This window comes from Coffea arabica, chromosome 6c, assembly GCF_036785885.1.
Source record: "Coffea arabica cultivar ET-39 chromosome 6c, Coffea Arabica ET-39 HiFi, whole genome shotgun sequence".
Classification (NCBI taxonomy): domain Eukaryota; kingdom Viridiplantae; phylum Streptophyta; class Magnoliopsida; order Gentianales; family Rubiaceae; genus Coffea; species Coffea arabica.
In genome coordinates, this window is record NC_092320.1 from 47,524,391 (window position 1) to 47,550,081 (window position 25,691).

Here is a 25,691-nt window from a genome sequence, read left to right on the forward strand (position 1 = left end):
AGAAGGGGTAGCCGCAAGGGAGAGGGGTGACGGCCAAAGTCTGAAAAGGAAAACAAACAGCGAAAAGATGGAGTTTTAGGAAAGACTAACGGTGAGGGTTTTAGGAGGGAGTTTTTCTGGACGGCTAAAACAAGAGGGGGAGAAAAAACATCAAAGGGTAAGAAAGAGATGGAGTGAGAGAGAGGGCTACGGGCTGGGAATCTGAAAAAGAGAAAGCTTGTGAAGGAGTTTCTGAAGCTGAGGGAAAAGCAGAGCAAGGAGAGGAAGGAAATCCGGGGGCTTGAGAGCTAAGCAGAGACACAGACGGACAGAACGAAAAGAAAAAGAGGCGGCGGACAAGGGATCAATAAAAGAAGAAACAAGCTACGGGGAGGCAGGAACGGAAAATGGATAGCAGAAACTGAGAAAGAAACCTGAGAGTGAGTTTTCGGTTGTAAAAGCTGGGAAAGAGATAGATCGAGAGCTTTGCAAGGGAGGGAAAGTTGCAGCAGCCATTGAAGTAGAGATTTATCATTGCTGCCATTCCAGTCCTCCATCACTATCAACAGGTCTTCACCGAAGGTATTTTAGTCACAAACTCATGCCAAGTTTGAATTTTTCCTGTTGTTAATGCCTGATATGTGTTTGATGAATGCATGGACAATAGTTTAGGGGTCCTCGGTAGTGTTTTGTTATGAATTTAAGATGATTTTGGTTTGGGATCTATGGCTGATAGGCATGATAAGTTAGCTCAGCAAAGAAAAGTTGAAAATTTTTTTCTCTATTGTCTGATTTGCATGACCTTTGGATTTGTTTTGTCTCCTCGTGGGATGTTTTCTGGTTCGGCCTGATCTCTATAAGCAACAAAAGGTTAAAGAATATGCGGGTCTTTGGCTAAAAATGATAATTTTGATTCTGGTCACATGAACTTGAAGGCGTTGGGTCAAGTTGCGGAGCTCATGGTGTTTTTTTTTTTTTTTTCCGTTTCAGCAATGGAGCAAGATGTGTTTGTTTACTTACAAGAAATTTCCTGTTCATTTGCATTCTTGGTTGGATAGTTTTTTTTTGGAATGTTTGATGACCTACCTGTTGTTTAAGTCTAGACTTCCTTGAGTTGAACATCACGTAGGGAGTCGATTGCAATGAACTTGAAGGCTGTCAGCTCGTTGCCGCAGCCTTTCTTTTTCTTTTGAATGATGAAATTGCAGTAGCTTGATCACCTTGATTGTTTGCGTAAATTGGTTGTTTGATATCCAGTAGTAAAACTTTTAAGTTGTGCATTTGGCATCTCATTTGCATGAATTGGAAGTTGCAAAATCCATATCAAAGAGTAAGGCTGCTACATCCTTTTTATGACGTTTTGTTTTCTTTTCTTCTTCATGGCTGGTCTGTTGAGTCTGAATACTCAACTTGCATGCTTAATCTCATGGCGAAGGGAAGAGTTGGAGATCTTGGTGCTGAGCTTGTGTTTGTGGGTTTACAAAAAATAAAAAAAAAACATTTGAATCATGCCAAAGTGCTTGCTGGAAAAAGCATATTCATTTTGCTGCACCAGAAATTTACGGTTGTGTCTTGCTATTTTCTTCCAGTGCGGTTCCAAACTTTGCTGTTTTTGTTAGATAGTAATTCCAGCATGTTCCTTCTTGTTGTGTTGGCATGAATGAGTTGAATTTGAATAAGGAGTTGGCATGGAAATGGTTGTAAGAAAGGAGATTGATGAAGTTATACAATGTTGCAGCAATTCTTTTATTTGTGTTCATGGCAGAAAATTTGCTTCTTACGTAGCATGCATGGAAAACAATTTCTGAATGTAGCACTTTGACCCTTCAAGTTTCCCCTTATGTCACTATGGCCCAAGTAATTGAAAAAACTAATCAATTTGGTCTTTTTGATTTCGAAGCAACGTTACAAAGGCCCAATAATGTTCTAAATTCTTGCAATCGAGTCATGAAGTAGTTGCATTTTAGCCATTACTTGCCCTTTTCTTCGTCTTTGGACCCTTGAAGTTCCTAAAGGTGTTTGATTAAGTTTGAGTGCTTGAATAATCTCCTCAATTTAGTCCTTGGTAGTTTTAATTTTTGAAACTCCATTGCTTGCTTTGCTTCAAATTAACTACCATGCTTTGTCAATTGCACTTAAGCCATGACTTTAGGGGCTTTATGACCGAATGAGCTCTTGTTTGCCTATTTTCTTTAATCTCTTCAAATAAATTGGTACCTTGACCATTTCTTTTATTTTGGAGGATAAATAAGTGATTTCACTCCATTTAGAGCATCAATTCAAGGTGGCGGTATAATTCCTTTTATCTTTTTTTTCTCTCATGTGACTCAACGTGCTAAGTGAATTGCATGCCTACTTTGCTTTCCTAGCCTTTCCTTAATTCCTTTCATTTATGTCATTTACTTTCATTTTCATGAAGTTATTCTTTTAATGGGGTATGTGTACACCTCTTGGCTTGTAATAGATAGGGCTTTGGCGAGCAATTTGGTCCATTTTCCCCTTCCCCTTTTGTTTTAGTTAGTGAATGTAATAAGTTCATTAGTTTGGTTGCATGCCTATGTGTTACGTGTTACTTGCTTTATTAGGTTTTGCATCTAGTCAAGCATGTTAAGTGCTACGTGCTACGTGTTTATGAGTGTTTGGCATGTCTACTAGCTTTCCGTAGTGTGGATGAATGGAATGGATGAATGTACGTTTCCACTAGTCCAACGCTAGTCGGAATTCATAGAATGGGCTAGTCCAATGCTAGACCCTTAGGGATTTCCTTTCGTTAGTACATGTTTGCATGTTCATTACATGTCATGCATTCTTTGTAGTTTTATCATTTTGCATGCTCCTCGATTCCCCTTTCCCCTCACTTTAGGTCTTACATCTCATGCTAGTTAGGGTACATTTGCCTGAGGAGTCCCCTTTTGATAAGGGAAACGAGCGAGTGTGGCTACTCGATAGCCTTAGCACGCTAGTTTTGCTTTCTAATCAAAGGGAAAATCGAAGTCGAAAATGTTAGGAGTCATTCCCATACCCAACCTGATGCATTCCTTTAGTTTCATTCATTCTCATTTTATCACTTATTCATTTTTCAATTCACATTTCCTTATCACTTTTCCTTTCCTTATTGTTCATTTTGATTTCTACTTCACAAAAGTGCACTTAATTACACCTATATGCACTTATCACTATATTTCATGCACTTGCACACAAACACTTGGATTTTTCATACAATTTCACACATGCACCTTTTCATACACTGGCACACAAACACTTGGATTTTTCATACAATTTCACACGTGCACCTTTTTATACACTTGCACACTTGTACTTTAGCCATCATTTGCATTAATCGACCTCTATAAGGTTTTCCTTTATTGGCCGCCACAATTCATGTGGTTGGGACCAAAAACCTTACAAGATACATTTTAGAATTTAGGTTTGCATTTTTTTCTTTTCTTTTGCATTCATGTAGTGCATCCAAATGTAATAAATTCTTTGGTTAAAACAAGAAAAACTTTGATTAAATCACGCAACTAGCCTTGGCTAGGTCGAAGGGGTGCCTTGGATTTTTATCCTTGCCTTCCCCTTCGTCAAATGTGACTCCCGAACCTTTTTCGTTGGTTTACGTGGACTAGGAGTTGTTTAAAAGGGGTTTCTTACTACTTTTTCCTATTTTTCCTTTAAAAAACTCATTTTTTAGGTGACTTGGTACACCTTAACTCATTACCAAGTGGCGACTCCAATTTTATTATTCCAAAAACCCTTTTTAAACTACAATTTTGGGTCAAATCGTCGCATTCTCAAACCCCCATTTAGGCCCACTTTTCTTTTAAATCACAATTCATTTTTTTTCAATCACAAAAAATACATTTTTTAAACCATTCATTTATTTATCAAAAAATGGGGCGCGACAGAAGTTAGCAATCAATGATCATGACTTTGCTTCACTAGAAACTGATTTAAAGGATGCTGATACTCAGGACAGTCCAGCTGGAGAAGTGAATGACAGATACCACTACTCCTAATGATCTTTCAAGAACCTGGAAATTTGTTCATAACCATCCCAGGGAGTTTATAATTGGTGATCCATCTAAAAAAGTCAGAACTCATTCTTCTAGACACCTAGTAGATAATATTGCTTTAGTATCACATATTGAACCTAAAAATGTTGTTGATGCATTGAATAATGAGCACTGGATTTTAGCTATGGAAGAAGAGTTAATCCAATTTGAAAGAAACAAGGTTTGGACCCTGGTTGCTAGACCACAAGACCATCCTATCATTGGCACAAAGTGGGGTTTTAGAAACAAAATGAATGATAAAGGGGAGGTTATTAGAAATAAGGCTAGGTTGGTGGCTAAGGGATACACTCAAGAAGAGGGAATAGACTTTGATGAGTCCTTGGCACCTGTAGCTAGGCTGGAGTCCATAAGAATGTTTCTAGCATTTGCATGTTTCAAGAATTTTAAATTATTTCAAATGGATGTTAAGAGTGCTTTCTTAAATGGTTTTATAGATCAAGAAGTCTATGTTGACCAACCTCCTGGTTTTGAAAATGAATTTTATCCAGATCATGTTTTTAAACTCTCAAAAGCTTTATACGGATTAAAGCAAGCTCCTAGAGCATGGTATGAACGTCTGAGTGGATTTTTGATTGAAAATGATTTTAAAAGGGGCATTGTTGATACTACACTTTTCACAAAATAAAACTCATGAGATCTTTTAATTGTGCAAATATATGTGGATGATATCATATTTGGTGCTACTAATGAGAGCTTGTACAAGGACTTTTCCATCATCATGCAAAAAAAAATTGAAATGAGCATGATGGGAGAACTGAACTTCTTCCTTGGACTCCAAGTGGTTCAAACCCAAGATGGAACATTTATAAATCAAACAAAATACATCAAGGAGCTGCTGAAAAGATTTGGAATGGAGGATTCAAAACCTGTTGGAACACCTATGTGCACCTCTACCAAACTTGACAAAGATGAGGAAGGTACAAAAGTTGAGAAAAAGAAGTACAGAGGTATGATTGGAAGTTTACTTTATTTAACTGCCAGTAGGCCTGACATCATGTTTGCTGTATGCTTATGTGCTCGATTTCAATCCTGTCCAAAGGAATCACACTTGAATGCAGTAAAAAGAATTTTTAGGTATCTTAAAGGAACCTTAAACTTTGGTTTGTGGTATCCAAAATGTCATGAACTTCCTTTATATGGATTCTCTGATGCTGATTTCGGTGGTTGTAAAATAGATAGGAAAAGTACTACTGGTATATGCAACTTTCTTGGAAATTGTTTGGTATCTTGGTTTAGTAAAAAATAAAATGCTATCTCATTGTCCACTACTGAAGCTGAATATGTTGCTGCTGGTGCTTGTTGTGCTCAATTGTTATGGATGAAAAACACATTGAATGATTTTGGTTTAGTGTATGAATGTGTACCTATGTACTGTGACAACACTAGTGCAATTAATCTGACAAAAAATCTCATTCAGCACTCTAGGACTAAGCACATTGATATAAAGCATCATTTCATTCGCGATCTTGTCTCAAAGGGGGTAATCCGTGTCCAGTTTGTTTGTTCTAAAGAGCAAATCGCTGATATCCTCACAAAAGCTCTTCCACTGGATCAATTTGTGTTCCTGAGAACAAAACTGGGCGTTTCAGAAAAAATATTCTAAGTTTCGTTTCTGGTCAATCTTTATCGGACGTCCGATGAATTGGAACGGACGTCTGACAGTGTTCTTCATCCAGTTTCAGAAAAACCCTGGTTCGGACGGTTGTGTCGGACGCTTCACTTCGTTCGGACGTCCGACACTCAAAAATTGAGCACTATAAGGCAGTTATCCATTCTTCCCAGTTCATTATCTTCCACAGTCTCGAACGCAACCTTTCAGTTTCCTCTCATATTTGAAATTCAAATTCCTCTCTCATCAAACCAAGTTCCAAGAAATTGACTCAACCAACTCCATTACACCTCTATTGCTCATTAACCACTCATAAAAATCACTCCTAACCCCTAACTACCCCAAAGCTCCCAATTTACATACGAAACCCTAACTTCACATAGCTCTCTCCTTGCGGCATTTTAGTGCATTCTAGTTGGCTCACACTGCATTCCTCCTTTATACACCACATTCTGCATCAAAAATCATATCCACATTGCATCATGGTTAGAATCAGAGGAGGATCTACTAGTGCCGGACGGTCCTTTAGGCTTAGAGATGAGGACATTGAGATTGTGGAACCACCTCTTGTGGCACCTAAAAAGAAGATTGTGACCGTGGTGATAAAGTGAAGCAAACTGCCCAAAGAAAATTGGTTACTCCAACTGCTGAATCATCTGATGAGCAGATGGAATGGCAGAACTCTGAAGAGAACATTGTTAGTGGAAATGAGGAACCAGAGCAGGCTACCCAGGGTGATGAAACTGTCACAAGGTCATCTGGTAAAAGAAAGAGAACTGCAAAGAGGAAGATCACTCCCCAATCCAAGAAAAAACAATCTGCTGATCCCTCTGTTGATCAGCAGGATGAAGGAAACATTACTGAGAATCAACAAACACCTGAACCCTTCATCAGGAAGTCTCCAAGGACAAGGACTGAGACTCAAAATGTTGGGGCATCTGCCACACAAACCTCAAATAGGAAACGTTCTGGAAAGGCTCCTGTTTCTCAGCCCGTAGAAGAACCCACTCCTCTTCCAAAATTCATTGATGATGAAGCCAGAGACAGATTTGAATTAGTCTCTCAAAAAGGGTTCATCACCCAAAGGCTCATCCTTCCCTATGAATTTCGTAAGCTTGATCTTGAACCTGTTATTAAACTGTTTGAATTCCAGAAATAGACTCATCTTCTGACCATTCCTAATGTCTTTTACCCTGACATGCTTTATCAATTCTTTGCTAACCTTAGGAAGGGTAAATCACACACTGAACTCATCTCTAAGGTCAACTCTGTAGACATCACGTTAACTCCTGACATTGTGAATTCCATTCTGAAAACTAGTATGAATCTGGTTTCAAAGGAAAAATTACAAATTTCTTTTCGTATGAGGAATTTCCTTCTGCCTACCATCATTTTTACAATGCTAAACTCATGACCTATTTTCAAACCCACTTCAATACTCCTACTGAAGCAAGATTGGATGATCTCAGTCCTCAGAGTCTGATCATCTTCACCATCATTTCGAATCTGTTGGTGCCAACTGATGGCCACAGAACAGATGCAAACAAAATGGAACTCTATCTTTTCTACTGCTTTGTTGAAAAAATTCGCATTGACTTTGGATTTGTTTTCTGCTCAAAATTAGCACTGACAGTCGTATGAAGCTCTCTTATGGCAAATTTCTGACCCCTATCTTTGCCCATTTTGAAATACCTTTTTCTGGAAAATCTCCCAAAGACAGTGTTTCATCAGTTTTCTCAAAAGCTTACTTTGAACGAAAGAACTTAAAATTTTTTTATGGCCATTGGTGCTATAAGGAGACTGTGGCTGAGTCTAGAAGGAAAAACTTTCATGAAACCCCTGTCACTCCTAGGACTCCTCGTGATCAGTCAGACTATGTCTCTTCCTTCATCATTCATCCTAGAACGTTTGCCAGCAAATCCTTCACATCCAATTTTGAAGTCATCTCCTTGCTTGAAGAGCTCAAACAGCATGTCTTGCTTATTGAAAATGGTCTCATGATGACCATGATCCCTGCCCAACAATCCTCCTTCATTGAAAAAATAAATCTTCTTGTCCCTCCAATACCTGAAAACAATGCAAATGTTCATGGAAAAGAGCCAAGACCTGAACCCATAGGGCCAACTACTAGTATTGAGACCACACCAGCTTCCAGTTCTCAGCCCCAGGATAAAGGCAAGACTCCAGCAACTGAGGAAGCATATGAAGATGATGATGAAGAAACTGAGAAAGAAGAGGACCCTGAACAGTTTCGTCTGGTCAGGAGGAGGCCTGGATCATCTAAAATCACCATCTAAGCACTACTAGGTCACTGCACCTTAATCTAGGACTCTAGTTCATCTTTTGCATTGCAAAACTTTTTTGTACACTTGGTCTGTACAACTGGATATTTTCTACTGTTTATGGATGTTATAATTAAGTGTTTGTTATGGAATCTGCTGAATGAATGTGTTTGTTATGAATGTTTATGTTGATTCCAAATTGTGCTGAACATGAATGGATTTTGCTGATATTATCTGATATTGCGTGTTATTGATAATGTTTCTAATGGATCGTACTGATGTTATCTGATACTGCTGGTATCAAAACTGATACTCACTTTTGTGATGACAAAAATGGGGAGAATTGGATTAGCACTGATGGTGTAGAGTAACTAGTTAGGGGGAGTCAGTTTCAGGGGGAGTTGCGTTGGATTAGCACTGATGGTGTAGATTGCGTTTCCTCCTGTATACTCATGCACTTCATTAGGGGGAGTTGTTATATCCTAGTTCGTATATTTTTGCTCTATCCAAATGTTTTGTCATCATCAAAAAGGGGGAGATTGTTTATCTCAATTCATATCTTTTGATGATTACAAAACAAATGGATGTTACTAATACTTTTTGTAGAGACCCTTTTCAGAAATGACACTAAACAGGTCTGTGGACTTAAAGCAAAAAAAAAGATAAAAAAGGATGAAAAGTGCTGAGGAAAATGTCGGACGCACAAAAGGAGAGTATCGGACGTCCGACATCCTTTGAGTATCTTCGGACGTGTGAAGAACTCAGATTCGGACGTCCGAAGAAGACAAGCCAGGGCTTCTACGATTACTGATCACGATCGGACGGTCAACACCTGAGTATCGGACGTCCGACAAGCGTTGCTGCATTTCGGACGCAATACTCTGGACGCATCAGCCGTCCGAAGGAATTGAAGAGGAAATTTCAAGTGTGCATCTTACCCTCGGACACATGGTGATAAGGGATCGGACGTTCTAAGAGATTCAAGAAAACTTCCAGAACTCATTGATCTCGTTCGGACGCATAAAAACTGAATATCGGACGTCCGACAGCACCAACGGCTAGTTGACTCTTCAGTTGCCTTCTACCCGTTGACAGCATTAATTGAAGAATTTTCTGGTCTCCTATAAAAAGAACAAAGTCAACCACCTCAGGACAACTTTGCACATCAAGTCTACATCAGATCGTGAGTGATTCAAGTGTTAGAATACTCCAAAGGAACATTTGTATTCTTAGCTTGTGCAATTTTCTTGTAGTTTTTCAAGTGTGACACAACTTCTTCAATAGTGTAGCATTGTGAGGGTTTTTCGAGAGTTTGTAAAACTTCCTTGCTTGACCAAGTGTGGTTTAGGGTAAGAAGGAAGTGATCCTTCCCTTGTACACAGGATATTGGTTGCCAGTTTGTTCAACTTGAAGTAACCTGGTATATAAAAGTGCTGTTCAAACTCCAGTTGAGTTTGAAGCTTGGTTTGTTTCTCTATTTTTGTTTACAGCTTTTCTATATAAACTGTTCTCCTCTTTATCTTACGAATACCTGTGCTTTCTTGTAATCTGATCCATTGGGTGGTTTTTGAGAAAAAAAAGGTAGGCTTTGAAGAAAAGTGACCTATATCTTAACTGATTTTTTTGAAAACCTAATTCACCCCCCCTTTTAGGTTGTTTTCGATCCTTACACCACTACATGCCTTTTTCTCTTTGTTTTTCTTTTTTCCTTTTTTTTCGTTTTTTGTAATTAAAAGATTGATTTTATATATCCAAGCAAATATGGTTATATACTACATGTGCAAATTTTGAAATTCAAATTCAAATTAGGATTAAGCGGTATGTATCCATACCCACTAGTGTATACAAGATTAACCCTTATTTAAATTGCCAAAAAAAAGTCACCTTTCAATCATTTCAACATTTTTCTTTTCATTTCCATTTTCAAGTTAAAAATGCGGCGTGACGCAATTTTATACAAATAATATGAATTAAGATATTTCTAATATTAAAAAAAAGTTTGTATCTAACACTTTTGATTTGCTTAGTTACAATCTCGTATCTTCATTAAACAAAAAATTATTATGAAAAAATCAAATAAATTGAGTCTCATATCAAAATATCACTTATAGAAAATGAAATATCTTATTAATTTGGGTTAGGTCCCAATTAAGCTTCAATTCCAAAAGGAAAATTTTTCAAATTGGTCCCTAATATTTTCACAAAAAAGTTTTTTAGTCCCTAACATTTAAAATCAGTTAGAATAGTTCCTAACATATAAATTATGAGCCAGTTTAATCCTAATGCTCGTATTTGCTCTTTTTTCAAGCTAAAAATAGCACATCGACATAATTTCAAGACCAAAATTGGAAACATTCGTTAATCCATAATTTTGCATCCCTCAAACTCTTCTACCGCTTCTTCGATTGGTTTTCAACATACTACTACTTCATAATTTCTTCTTCTTGTTTATTATTGAATTCCAACTGCAGTTTCCATTCTTCTTTTTGCTTCAATCTCGAGACATTGGGATTTGTCTGCGAAGCAGCTGGAGAAGGGAGTCAGCAAAATGTTAAAGCTAATACAACCAAGCTCCCAAAACTCTACAGAGCAGCAATGGAAGGAGATTGGAAAGAAGCTAGTGACCAATTTCGTTCCAATCAAAATGCAAAGACAGCAAAAATCTCCAACCTTCGCATGACAGCCCTTCATGTGGCAGCTAGCTGTGGCCGGTCGAAGTTTGTGCAGAAGCTTGTGAAGGAGTTAGCTAAGGAGCAGCTTGAAGCCGCAGACCAACTTGGCCAAACTGCTCTTTATCACGCGGCCTTAGCAGCAGATATGGATGCTGCCAAAGCAATGGTGACTAAGAACCCAATTTTGCCTTACCTTGGGGATGTGAATAATCATACTCCTCTCTTCTATGCTGCTAAATGGCGAAAACCATCAAAAAGAAAGAGGATGGTAGAAAATTATGGATTAACGAATGTTTTCGATTTTGCCTTTAAAATTATGTCGGTATGCTATTTTTAACCAGTAAAAAGAGCAAATACGAGCATTAGGATCAAACTGGTTTATAATTTATATGTTAGAAACTATTTTGGCTGATTTTAAATGTTAGAGATTAAAAAAAAATTTTGTAAAAATATTAGGGACTAATTTGGCAAATTTTCGATTCCAAAATACTAGCACTGATAAATTGAGTCAAACTAACGCCATAAAATGAGGGAATACATGAAAATGAAAAGCCCAGACACAAGCGTTGGGTCTTCTAAATTGAGTCTGTGGTATCTATTATTTGGTCAAAATTCGAGTTCCAGATTCGGGAAGTAACTAAAGTCAATAGGCGCCAAGTACCAAATAGTCAACTGTTGGATTATTGAAAAATCGATCCTCAATGATTTCTCATCAGTCTATTCAATCAATCCACTGCTCAGTCCAGTAATATAAAACCCCATTGATTCGATTCCAGCAACTACTCACTCAAATGGGTTTTGTTAGTTTTCTCACCATGACGAAGAGATTCACTGGAATCATCGCTATTCTCTTGTTGCTTTCGCTGACAATAGCCTCTGCTTCTCAGGAGGTACTACTACATATACTCCTCTTTCTAAATTCAGCAACTCTTTATCGAGGATTTTCATCAAGTTTACTCTAATGGGTTGCTTGGAAATATTGTAAAAGTTTCTTCCTTTTGTTCTTTTTCCCTTTACTTCTTTTATTGTATATTTTATAGCTTCAATTTTCTTCTTCCTGGATATGATGTAGTATTGCAATGCAGTGGGAGATATTGAAATGAGATATGATTGAATGAATCGAGAAATTTGCTGTTTGTATTTCTTGATAATTCGACTTTTAAATTATTGATGAAGTTAATACTACTACTTCGATTTACATGTTCATCCGTACTTCGTGGGTGTTTCTTGTCTAGGGAAAATTAGTGAAAAGGGTGGTTTATGTTGCCTATGTAATAAAGAGGATGCAATTGTATTTAGTGTAACGTTCTGTTGTACTGATGTCTGTGCGAGTTGTGGGTTATTTACTGATGTGTGGTGAGTCATTAGTGTAAAATTTTTGCGTTAGAATGATGAAAACATGACAAATCAGTAATTTGAACATTGAGCTATTTTTCATCTTCATTGAAGATAGAAGGTCCCATTCTGTCTTCAAAACTGGGATATTTGATGTCCATTTGCAAAATTGACTGTTTTAGTATTGACAGAGAGAGTAAAACGGAGATTTGGTGTCGACTATAAAATAACAAATCAAAATTTCACTGCAATGGATAACCTGACATGCTTAGTCCTTTAAATCTTACTTCCAAGACTCGAATCTCTTTTTGGTATTATTCCATGGGAGAACACGAAACCTGATTAAAAAACATTCTCCATGGGCAATTTTTTGTGCTTCTCTGCTAAGTTGGAGAAGCAAGCGGCAGAAAATTTAGTTGACGAAATAATGTAGATAAACCTAGTATCGATGAATGTTTCTGACATAATTTTGTCCCTTATTGTAGTTTTGTGATGCTAGGATGGATTACAGTGTTGTGGGATGTGGAGGATCTGACTCCACTTCACAAAGGATCTTGATTAAGGGAGGGACAGTTGTAAATGCTCACCATCAACAGGTCGCTGATGTTTTTATAGACAATGGGATTGTTACTGATGTGAAACCTAACATCAAGGTACTATTTCGTTGTTGCATGGTCGAATCACAAATTTTAGAACTGGTCTGAAGTTAATTATGGCACAAACTAGCCATGGGTGCCATGTTTCATGTTGTCTTTTTTACAGGGGTTGCTTTAAAACCATCAAGCACATCTCAGTCAATTTGTCTTCATCTTGTGTTATTACCTCTATATAATGGTGTCAACCCTCATCTCTTTTTTTCATTCAATTGGGTTCTTTTTCTTGCAACTTCTATTCAATTTTTTAGGCTGAAAAGCTTAAGTTATGGATTTCTTGCATAATCAAATAATTATCTTGAAAATGTATCAGATTTTTCTTTAAAACAATGTCATTCACTATTTATTTGCAAAATAGACTGCTGTATGTGCGTTAAGAAAATCACTAAATATCAAAAATAGTATTTATAATATTTGAATATATGTAACATCTCATGGACTATATGTGAACTGCTATATGATACTCAAAAGAGATGGAATTGTGCATTAGATGTATGTAGAACAGAGTGAGCATATCATACCTAATATCGTCTAAAACAGGGCTTACCCCATATGTTAATCCCATTATGTTGCTGTTTAAATCATGTCCTGTCTTATAAGGTCTTGTCAAGAAAATCTCATCAAATCATGGCTAAGTACTGAAATAACTTGTGACATCTACAATATATGCTAATAAATTTGATCAAATCACCTTTCTTTGCTGTCTTATTTTGGACTTCAGATGGATTTATGTTAAAGCTAGAACAACTGTAAGTGCTATGTCTAAATTAAATATTAACAGCCCTTTTAGCCTGAACCAACAAATATGAATCGGAAAATGTTGGTTACTGCTATAGAATGGGGTGGACTGCTGCATTTTACATTCATTTTGTAGTATGGCCTTCAGGTAAGGTTTCTGGTATCGAAATTTCTATTTGCCCAAGTTCTGGTGTCATTTTGAAAATTAGCAGGTGGCAATGTTTTAATGTTTAGGATGTAATATTGATTATGAGTGGGTGAATGTCATGCCAATCAAGGAATATGAAGTATGTTTTAAATTAGGGCAGGCAAACAATCCTACCAGCCATTAAACTTTTGGTAACTCAAGTATTTTGAGTTTCATATTGGTTACCAAGCTTCAACAAAAAAATAATAATAATAATAAGAAAAAGGGTAGCCAAGTCCACCCCCAAGAAATGATTGGTGATTTACATAAAAGAAAAAATTGGTCACAAACTCACAGAATAGGCATTTGTACAGTCATTCCATTGTGATTTGCCATTAATTCAAAGAACATGCATAAAAACGGGGTTAAGATCGTCCAGCACTAAATGTAGGATTTTTTATCAACAAGAAAAATTTGAACTAGTCAACAATATATTATTTTAGCACTTTCCAAATATTTTCTGGTTACATGGAATTTTTTTTTTATCATATGATTTACTACAAACATGGCTAAACTACATAATTTTAGCACCTCTCACTAATTTCTTTCTTGTTTTCATTTTGCACCTTCATCTTCCTTGCTGGTTTTGGAAGACAATCAAGCCATGACAGCTGCAGTAATCCGGCATGCTGCCATGCTCATCACTACAGATGTAGTTTTGGATGAAAGGGACATTGTTGGAGTCGATTTTTCCCATAGAATGCAATTCTAACATTGGATTGGGCCAAAAATGGCTGTTGATCAGCCAAATAGGTATAGACAATGCACCAGCTCCCTTTTTAGAACATAATTAGATTCACAAAACTTATACAAAATCACGGAGGCATCCAGGAAAGCATAATTGTAACCAAAACAGACAGATAACAGCCCCAAGGGCATGAATTTTGGATCAAAATCCAAGAGCCAATGGCACCCATTTCTATTTATTGAGTTAAGAAGTTTATCTTTGACCTTAAAGCACAAAAACAGAGAAACCTAAAGAAAAGACAAAAGAAGTTGATATTTGGATGTTGATTCTTAAGTTAGAGGTCATTGTGCAGCCATAGAAGTGGCAGCTGGAATATGAGAGATGGAGAAAAAGAAAAAAAAAAAAACCCGACCTGAACCCGTAGGCAGTTTTGTCTATCCATTATTTTACCAGGGATACCATTGTCCTTTACCTGTTAACCATCACCACAATTACTACTTGAATGCCTTGACTACCAGTCAAGGGGATAAAGTGCTAAAAAGATAATGTTAGGGGGTAAAGTGCAAAACACTACGAACCTTAAGGGGACTTTTCATGATTTTCCCTATATAGTGAGTAGACAATTATGTCCTCATCTTTTGTCTTCTCCGTCCATGCCAAATTAGACAGAATGGCTACTAGTGTACCTGTTTATCGAGTTAAGTGGCCAAATTGAAACTTAAAATGGTTGAGTGGTCAAAATTATACTATTTGAATAGTTGAATGGCCGGCAGGATTTTTTGCCTCTTAAATTATTCTTAATCTAAATGTGCTTGCAGGACAGATTTTATTTTGCAAAACCAAATCATACAACATGAACGAAATAATTGATGAAAACGAGTAAGTTCACATACAAATTGTTAATTTGAATCTTAAAGCATGACTTATATGGCGAGCGAAGTTTGATTTGTTGTGTGTCATATACAATTTGAAGCAATGGTTATACATTGCATTGGTTGTTGAATTTGTTCATTTATATATATATATATATATATGTTTATGTATATAGATGTAATGGAAAATTAGTTGTATATATATATATATATATGTATATGTATATAGATGTAATGGGAAATTAGTTGTAGCATGAAGTCTGTGGCTGCAAGTCAATAGATTTTGGCTTCTTAGCACTATTGTCTACTTGCATCTTTTGTAATTTGGTTTACTGAGCATTCAGAACTCAGTATCTTCTCATTTAGATTGTAAATTACATGACCTCAGATGCCTTTGCAATCTATTATGCCTCTTTTGTATATGATTTTACTGCACATAATTGCTATCTGAACGTCAGAAGTCCCATCTTCAGGTCAGTGATGAAGTTACAATAGTTGATGCCACTGGAAAGTTTGTCATGCCAGGTAATATCTTCTCGTTCAGGGTGCAGTTTTTTTTTTTTTTTTTTTTTTTTTTAAAGAAACTAAAATTGTTTTGAGAACAATTTTAGTGTTCTATTATATAGTTCACATGAATCATGTTATTCCATTGATCTTGTTTCTGTGTTGCTTTCATTTGAAAAGCACATCCAAAAGATATCAATTTAAGCGTATAGCTGATTGAATTTTGAATATGGTAAGTTAGTTGTTCTCAGAGCAAAACAAGTAAAGCCTGTGCAGATGGTTGTGAAAGTGCAGATGATTTATTAAATAGTCCTTTGGTCCAAAGTCTTGTACCTTTCAATTTTAGCTTTCTTATCTCAGCTTTTTAAGTGCCATAGTTGTTTACTGAGTAACTTAAATGAGATGCATAGATTAGTGAGGAGCTGTGCTGGGGTGTTACACTCTTAAATGCATAAAATGGATGGCTTACTGATGCATCTAAATAAATGAATTAGAAGGAAAGATAATTCTGTCCCTAATGGAGAAAAAGGTCAAGGCATAACATATATTGAAAAAAATGCAGCACAAGAAGGCATGGCATGACATCATGTGAATATTATGAGGTGTCATGAGTTTGTACTAGAAAAGTTTGCTATGCCTTGAAAGCCTTCTTCTTTACTATCAGCCCCTTTGACTGAGACCCTTGCACATGGACAGACCTCTTACTCTCATGAGCATCGAGAAGCTTGGATAATGTTTTAAGTTTCTTTTCTTTTCAATATGTAGTATTTTTTTCTTTTCCGTTAATTGCTTCTTTTTTTTTTTTTTTTGTTGTTATGGCTTGTTATTTCCATTAATTCATACATATCCAGGTCAAGTATATTTTGAGAGGTTGGCATCTGGCTGACTAATTTGGTGAAACAGTAGCTATGACAGCCCGCTAACTTGCATTTGGTCAAGTGCACAAGTTTTGACATATTTCAAAATACAACTTTGGGACCAGATAAACATTACAGACTTAACCAAGCAAGAGCATTAAATGAAAGTGGATTGTTGTGAAAATCATAGTAAAACTATTATGAAATTTTTGATGGTTGTGGAACACAAATATGAGCAAACTTAGTATATTCTCGCCAGAGCTAATGCTATAGCACAGTTGTTTTGAAGTTTGCAGAACCTTCTTGCTATAGTTAGTCATAATTCTACAGCTCTTCTAGATTTGGTTAGAAATTTCAGTAATCTGCCTTCTCATTTTCCTTAATTTCTCACTTTATTGTCACTTTGGTAGCTTCTATAATCTGTATATTTTTTTCTCCAAAACTGCAGTTGTTTATCTTAAATTGGAAATTTAAAATTGCCGATTGTTTTTGTTTGCATATTCTATTTTGTGATGATCCTTATATGATGTATTGCCTTGATCCATTAATGTCAGGGGGAATTGATCCTCACACTCACCTGGAATTTGAATTTATGGGTACTGAAACAATTGATGACTTCTTCAGCGGGCAAGCGGCTGCACTAGCAGGTGGAACAACCATGCACATTGATTTTGTCATCCCGGTGAATGGGAGTCTATCTTCAGGGTTTAAAGCATATGTAGAAAAAGCAAAGAAGTCTTGTATGGACTATGGTTTCCATATGGCAATAACCAAATGGGATGATACTGTTGCAAGAGAAATGGAAATTATGGTTAAAGAGAAAGGTTTGTATACTATTCTAGGTTAAAATTCCATGAGTTGCGCTTATACAGTAATTTATCAAGAAGTTATACCTCCCTTTTGATTGACTGCACAAATTTTCCCTGCCTTGCAGGCATCAACTCCTTCAAATTTTTCCTAGCGTACAAGGGTGCTCTCATGATTAATGATGAGCTTCTGTTGGAGGGACTTAAAAAATGCAAGTCTGTTGGTGCTTTAGCCATGGTTCATGCGGAAAACGGGGATGCTGTTTTTGAAGGCCAGAAAAGAATGATTGAACTTGGTATTACTGGTCCAGAGGGTCATGCACTTTCAAGGCCCCCTTTGGTAATCTTTTTGAGTACAAATAGACGTCCCTTGTTGATACTGTCCATGTGGGTGTTTCCTTTATTTCCTTGTCTTTATTACTTATTCCAGAGAAGTTGCATAGTTCTTGCTCATAAAACAATTGCATGCGGTCTTTACTCACTCAAATGGTTCCTTTGTTGTACTTGGGCCTACTTTCTTAGCCTAAGACTATCATTTTCATCTGAGATTTGCTTTAATTTTGGAAATACAGGAAGGAGGCTCTGGCTTTTCTAACACCTCTTTGGTTACCCTAAATTTATGTTCTTGATCATTTATCATTCTGTTTCATCTCCTCAAATCAATCTCTATGTGACTTTTTATTCAAAATGTTTTTGGATGGAATAAGGAAGCGTGAAGAGCAATTCTTCAAAATCAGTTTTAGTATGATTTGACAGACCCGGGGGTGTTATGATGAGGGGATTTATAGTTAAGATATTTGTTTCTTTAATAATAGTTGACCATTACTATATTCATGACCTCTAGGTCGTGGATCTAATTTAAACTTTATTGTCCTACTTTACTCTCTATCCCAATCTTCCTTTTGTTGTATTGGACTACATTCAGCAGTATGTGGTGAGTACACCATGAGGGAGAGTATGCTGATTAGCTTGGTCCTATTTTCTGAATAAAATTGCATTTTTCATGAGGGAATTTGGAAGGATCAGATTCAGTAGATTGCTAAAGACGGATGAAATGGCTGAATTTGTCTCTTTTTTCTACTTCAGATGAAAATAATCAACTGGCTGTAAAGTTAACCTCTAGATAGTAACTAGTTTGCTGCAGATTGTCATACACTTATTAGAGTATATGACATGATGCTAAATCCGTATTGTCTAAAGAGCTAAAACATATATTAATCTCAAACTGAACATTATCTGTCCTGGTTGTAGAATACTATACCCAGTTAACGAGATATAAATACTGCAATTCCAATTTATTTTTAAATTTATGAAACAGAAAATTGAAGAATTACTTCATATGCACTGATGTTCTTCAGCACTTTCTACATTGCTGTCTTGATTTAAAACAAAAAATACATTGCTGTCCTGATGTTGATCTCTTGGAGATGGCCTTTATGTTTCTTGTCTCATATTATCATGAAATGCGGACTGTTATTTGATTCTTTCAATGGGTATTTGATCTCAATGTGACTGGAACTCCTTAAATCCATGAGATCTGGGGATATTCAAGGGCCAACCACTGTTTATGTCAGTACTTGTCATGCAAGTTTAAAATGTGTTTCTTAGTTGTCTTCAAATACCTAAAGCTGTGGTTTTGTCCATCTGAAAAGTTCACCCCTATCCTGTTAATGAATTTTGGATTTTTCCTTTTCACCAGTTCTTATTACCACCATAAAGTTACATATATAGCAGTTCTAACAGTAGTAACACAACAATTCTTTTGTTTGACTTTTAATAGATGTCAAATTTGATGACCAGATTTGTTGCTTCTAATTATTGTCTTCCCAAACTAAGAGAAGTAATGGTTTACTTTTTATCATGATCCTTTTGATTTATAGTTCATGACAGTTCCGTTAGCAAAATCTTCATGCAGCTAGAAGCAGAGGCCACTGCTCGGGCTATCCGTTTGGCTGGTTTTGTTAACACACCTTTGTACGTTGTACATGTCATGAGCGTCGAAGCAATGGAAGAAATAGCTAAAGCTCGGCAATCAGGTTTGTCTTTTAAAACCATAAAATAGATGCTGTTATATGACTTGCTCCTGTGCCTCCGGTGTCAGTTTGTGTGGGATGCTTCATTTGTATTTTCTGATATAAAATATACCCATTTCCTGTTTTGTCTGCTTCACTTATCTCTGCCTTCAATGAACTATATTATTAGCTGTTAATCGTTATGTGTAATGTAATAGATTATTGACCTATTTACCAAGAAAAACAGAAAGAGAAAGGAGATTATTGACCTGCCAATCTACTAAAATGAAATTCTCTTTATTCTTTCTTTTCATTTATTAGAATGTAGATCACATAAATAGTTTAGGAAATAGGCATACCGGTTAAGTAACTGTATATCATAGTCTTCATAATGGCCTTGAAAGAGAAGAAGCAAGAGAGGAAGATCTTTTGGGATGACATTCCTACACACCCTTATGTGAGTAGTACAACTGACATATATATACAAGATTGAAATAATCTAGATCCTAAAATCAAGCTAGAATAATTAGCTATCTACTTCCTATAATTAAACTAGGATAATCAGGCTATCTAATCCCTATAATTGATGTATAATATATCACACATATCTAGATATATTCAACACTCCCCCTCAAGCTGGAGCATACAAATCATATGCACCAAGCTTGCCACATATATATTTTATACGAGGACCTCTTAAGGACTTGGTAAGAAAATCTGCAAGTTGATCACTTGAATTAACGAAACCCGTCTCAATAACTTTGGAGATCAATTTTTCTCTAACAAAATGGCAATCAACTTCAATGTGCTTAGTCCTCTCATGAAAGACTGGGTTGGAGGCAATGTGGAGTGCAGCTTGATTATCACAAATCAACTTCATTGGGCTAGTCCCCAAATTCAACTCATTGAGCAATTGTTTAAGCCATATTAGCTCACATGTAGCCATAGCCATGGCTCGATACTCAGCCTCAGCACTGGATCTAGCAACCACATCTTGTTTTTTACTTTTCCAAGATATTAAGTTGCCACCAACCAGAATACAATAGCCTGTGGTAGAACGACGATCAATAGGTGATCCTGCCCAATCTGCATCAGTGTAACCAATTACTTGCATGTTTCCTTTATCAGTATACAACAATCCTTGGCCAGGTGCTCCTTTGATATATTTGAGAATGCGGAGAGCTGCATTCCAATGAATATCACACGGGGAATCTAAAAACTGACTGATCACTGAGACAGAAAAAGATATGTCAGGACGTGTTACTGTAAGATAGTTCAACCGTCCCACAAGCCTACGATACTTTCCAGGATCCTTAAGTGGCTCCCCCTGTCCTGGAAATAATTTAATATTGGGATCCATTGGAGTTTCGACAGGCTTAGCATTTGACATGCCTGCCTCCTCCAAAATGTCCAATGCATATTTTCGTTGGCAAATAACAACACCTTCTTTGGATTGGGCAACTTCGATACCCAAGAAATAACGAAGCTTGCCCAAATCTTTCGTCTGGAAATGGCCAAAAAGGTGGTTCTTTAACTGAGCAATTCCATCATGATCCTGTCCAGTGATAATAATATCATCGACATAAACGACAAGATAAATGCTACCTTTTGATGGAGAATGACAATAAAACACTGAATGATCAGCCTCACTACGGATCATGCCATATTTTTGGACAACATCACGAAAGCGTCCAAACCAGGCCCGAGGAGATTGTTTGAGACCATAGAGTGCACGTTTTAGTCGACAAACCATTCCACTAGATTTCCCCTGAATAACAAAACCAGGTGGTTGATCCATATAAACTTCCTCCTGCAATGCACCATGAAGGAATGCATTCTTGATGTCTAATTGGTGCAAAGGCCAATGATGAATAGCAGAAAGAGATAAGATGAGACGAACAGAAGACATCTTGGCCACTGGAGAAAAGGTGTCAGTATAATCCAGACCAAAAATTTGAGTATAACCCTTAGCTACTAGACGAGCTTTAAGACGATCAATTTGACCATCCGGACCAACTTTAACAGTATAAATCCAACGACAACCAACAGTTGATTTACCAGGTGGGAGTGGGACCAGCTCCCAAGTAGAATTGGAGTGAAGAGCAGCCATTTCATCTATCATTGCCTGACGCCACCCAGAGTGGGACATAGCCTCACCTATAGTTTGAGGAACAGACATGGACGACAAAGAGGACAAAAAGGCATAATAGGATGAAGACACGCGCTGATAATTGAGACAAGTATAGTTGGGACATTAATTGCGAGTAGAACGAATACCTTTGCGGACAGCAATGGGTGGGCTGGCTGGAGAGAAGATCGTGGTAGGTGACGAACTTGGAATAGTTCGTGAGGCATCAGGGACATCAGCAGATTCTCCAACACCATTATCTGGAACTGTAGTAGGACAATTCCTTACATTGCGTCTCTGGTAAGTGAGCAATGGTGGTGATGCGGGTGAAGGTAAGGACTCTTTAGGAGGCTGACTAATGTCAGTGTCATGAGTAAGAGGAACAAAATAAGTAGAAACAGGAATATCCTCCGTGATTGTAGAATGCTCAGACTTGTTAAGCTGAAAGAAAGGAGTAGACTCAAAGAACGTAACATCTGCAGAGATGATGTATCGTCTAAGATCAGGAGAAAAACATTTGTACCCTTTTTGTGTTCGAGAGTACCCCAAAAATACACATTTGACAGCACGTGAAGACAGCTTATCTTTTCCAGGAGTGAAATCATGTACAAAACATGTACAGCCAAATGTACGAGGGGAAATAGAAAATAGTGGAGCATTAGGATATACAAAAGAGTAAGGAACTTGATCCTTAAGGACAGATGATGGCATGCGATTAATCAAATAACATGCAGTGAGAATGGCATCCCCCCAAAAACGTAACGGAACATTTGCATGAAGAAGTAAAGTACGTGCTGTTTCAACCAAATGTCTATTTTTCCTTTCAGCAATCCCGTTTTGTTGGGAGGTGTGAGAACATGATGATTGATGAATGATCCCTTTAGACTCCATAAAGGACTTGAAAGAGGTGGAGAAATACTCATGTGCATTATCACTACGTAAGATTTTTATGGAAACACCAAATTGTGTTTGAATTTCAGAGACAAAACTTTGAAAAATAGAAAACACTTCAGATCTATTCTTCATAAGAAACACCCAAGTACAACGAGAATAATCATCAATGAAAGTGACAAAATACTGAAAACCTAAAGTAGAAATAACACGACTCGGTCCCCAAATATCAGTATGGACCAAAGAAAATAGAGATTCAGCTCTACTATTAGCCCTTTTCGGAAAATGACTACGAGTGTGTTTTCCAAGCTGACATGATGCACACTCTAAGGAAGACATAGTAATAGATGGCACCATCTTTCGAAACTTATTTAAACTTGGATGACCCAAACGACTATGGATTAGCAGAGGATCATCTACGACAGAACAAGATACTGGTGTTGGTAAAGACAGATGGTAAAGTCCCTGAGACTCACGCCCTGTGCCAATCGTCCGCCTCGTACCTCGATCCTGTAAAATTACAGATTCCTCATCAAATGTAACTAAGCAGTTAAGAGAACGACACAAACGACGAACAGATACTAAACTAAAAGGACAATTGGGTACAAAAAGAACAGAATCGAGAGGCACAGAAGGTAGAGGATTAGCCTTGCCAATCCCTTTAGCTTGGGTTTGTGAGCCATCAGCAAGAGTAATATTGGGTAGAGAAGTAGAACTGTGGAGTGAAGAGAAAAGTTGTGGATTACCAGAAATATGATCTGTGGCAGCAGAATCTAAAACCCATGGGCCAAGAGATGGAGATTGAGAGACACATGCACTAACATTACTAGTGTGTACAACTGAGGCAGTAGGTGTGGAAGACTGTTTGGCTGTAAACCATTTCACAAAATCTTCATACTCGGGCTTGAGAGTTGGTTCTGAACTTGCGCAAGGTTCGGATTGAACAATATTCGTCACTTGTTGGGGAGGACGTCCATGCAGGAGCCAACACCGATCTTCTGTGTGGCCAACCTTTTTACAATAGTCACAGTAGGGTCGATTTTTGTTACCATTATAACCACCTCGACCACGGCCACGTCCACGACCTCCTCTTTGGCTGGATTGAGATGCCAAAGCTGATGAATCAACAACGATAGTCTCCGAAGATGATTTTGATTCATCCGGGAGCCGTAACAGCCGTGAAAAAGCTTGAGACAAAGTAGGAATTGTGCGGCTAGCAAGAATCTGATCACGAATGGTAGAATATTCTGCAGGTAATCCAAAGAGAGCCAAAAGCATAAAAAATGTACCTCGCTGAGAGAGTTGTTCCTGCTGAGTTGCAGCAGGGGGTAGCAACTCATTGAAATCGGAAAGGACCCCTTGAATTCTGCCTAAGTAAGAACTCATAGGCATATCAAGTTTTCGAGGTGCAATGAGACTCATCAAATCAGAACAAACGGCATAAACACGAGTTATATCATTAGTGTATAATGCTTTGGCCTGCTCCCAAACACTAAAGCAAGTCTTATGTGGACGGAAAATTTGCTTTAGTGAAGAATCAATGGTTTGCCAAAGCATGCTACACAATTGAGCATCGATTCGCTCCCACTTGGATGGATCAGTCATAGTATCATCAGGTTTAGTAGTAAGATGATCTTTATATCCTTGTCCCATAAACCATAGCTCAACGTCAGCAGCCCAAGTAGAGTAGTTACTGCCTTTTAGTTTTTCGGTAGTAATAATAGTACAACCAGTAATAGATGGATTGGCCATGAGAGGAGTTGTGGATTTAGATGTAGATGTTATAGATGTATCGGATGTAGACATAATGATATTGGGTTAAAGAAAATCACCGGGTGGGATGATTAGAAAACGAATTTCTCTTTCTCACTTGCTCTGATACCATGAAAGAGAAGAAGCAAGAGAGGAAGATCTTTTGGGATGACATTCCTACACACCCTTATGTGAGTAGTACAACTGACATATATATACAAGATTGAAATAATCTAGATCCTAAAATCAAGCTAGAATAATTAGCTATCTACTTCCTATAATTAAACTAGGATAATCAGGCTATCTAATCCCTATAATTGATGTATAATATATCACACATATCTAGATATATTCAACAGGCCTTTTCTTGTTTTTCGGCTTATTCAAGGATATATTTTTATTGAATTGCATCTAACGGTTCTATCACTTCTTTTAATCTCAAACATTTTAACTTAGTTGGCCTTGCATGTCTTAATTTTTCATTTTGAAATGCACGACCTAATGCGCCTAATTACAGAATCTGGAAAGAGTGTGGTGATATGCGTTTCACTTGTCTAGATGGTTTTAAACTAGCTGGACCAAAATAGATAGAGAATGTCTGCAATTTTTTTTTATATTAAAGGTTGAGATAGCCTTGTACCTGTCAGGTGTCTGCTCATGTATATGTACTTTAGTTCAGTTCGTGAATTTTCAAGCAAACATGAGTTTCAGCTCATTCAGCTCAATTGCATGAACAAGGGAAAATTTAGCTCGTGTTTAGGATATTCATTGTATCATGTTCAGAAATCTTTCGAATCATAACATCAGGCACTCTTGGTGTCGTATATTATGAGTTCTGGTACAAATAATTATCAGCTAGCAAAAGATAAATTGTTAAAAATATAGGGATCTGCATGCTGCACATAATATGTCTTATTGCCTTTGATTGTTTTACACAAGTTATTATCAGCATATCTGTGATGTATAACAGTTCTAGGTATACCTGTTGTGCTCACCCACACAATGCACAGGATAAAACACAAGGTGAGAATTAGAGGTAACTTACATCAACAAGAGACTTTAAACTACTCATGAGTGGCTGCTAAGGAAAATTCTGTCTGTCTTGATTTCTGTTATTTTTTATCCAAAAAGCATACTGTCTTTGACTATGATCTCCTGTACTTAAGATATATTCATGTTGAACTAGTGGACACCAACATATGACAAAACATAAGACCACCATTTTATACATACGGGGAGAGGGTAGGGGAAATGCCAAAAGAAGAAAAAGGTATAGTTCTACATCTTGGTGTTCTCTACATGTTCGGTTTGCTAAAAGAGCGTGAATTTTGTGTTAGAGCTGCAAGAGATAGCTCAACGGTGGGCTGTAAGTGAGTTGTGCTGAAGCTACTTGGATGTGTGAAGTCCTACTTGTGCTTGCTTTAATAGGCTATTTTGTGTATCAAACCCATCCTGGCTTGATTAAATCTAGTCATTCAGTTTCAACCTTTATTGGATTTACGTTGTTTGTTCTTTCTAAGATTTAGTTTCTGGATCTGAATTAATGGGTCTCATACTTGACCTATCAATCAAAAAGAAACTTAACCAAAAAGATGCTCAGAATCAGCTCTTGCCTATTTAACAGTGACAAACTTTGGTTGGAGAAAAATGCTT

The 25,691-nt window shown here is 37.1% G+C and overlaps 1 protein-coding gene across 1 annotated transcript in view; it reads left to right on the top strand.

Annotated features, from left to right (window-relative positions):
• The first annotated feature begins 11,271 nt into the window (after positions 1–11,271).
• The window catches only part of LOC113694014 (dihydropyrimidinase-like), a 41,539-nt gene continuing 27,119 nt past the window's right edge, over positions 11,272–25,691 (top strand). The window contains exons 1-6 of the mRNA XM_027212856.2: positions 11,272–11,505; positions 12,436–12,603; positions 15,562–15,613; positions 17,004–17,273; positions 17,384–17,595; positions 19,171–19,291. Of these exons, the coding sequence (XP_027068657.2) occupies positions 11,407–11,505; positions 12,436–12,603; positions 15,562–15,613; positions 17,004–17,273; positions 17,384–17,595; positions 19,171–19,291 (922 nt within the window). The 5' untranslated portion in view covers positions 11,272–11,406. The remainder of the gene's footprint in view (positions 11,506–12,435; positions 12,604–15,561; positions 15,614–17,003; positions 17,274–17,383; positions 17,596–19,170; positions 19,292–25,691) is intronic.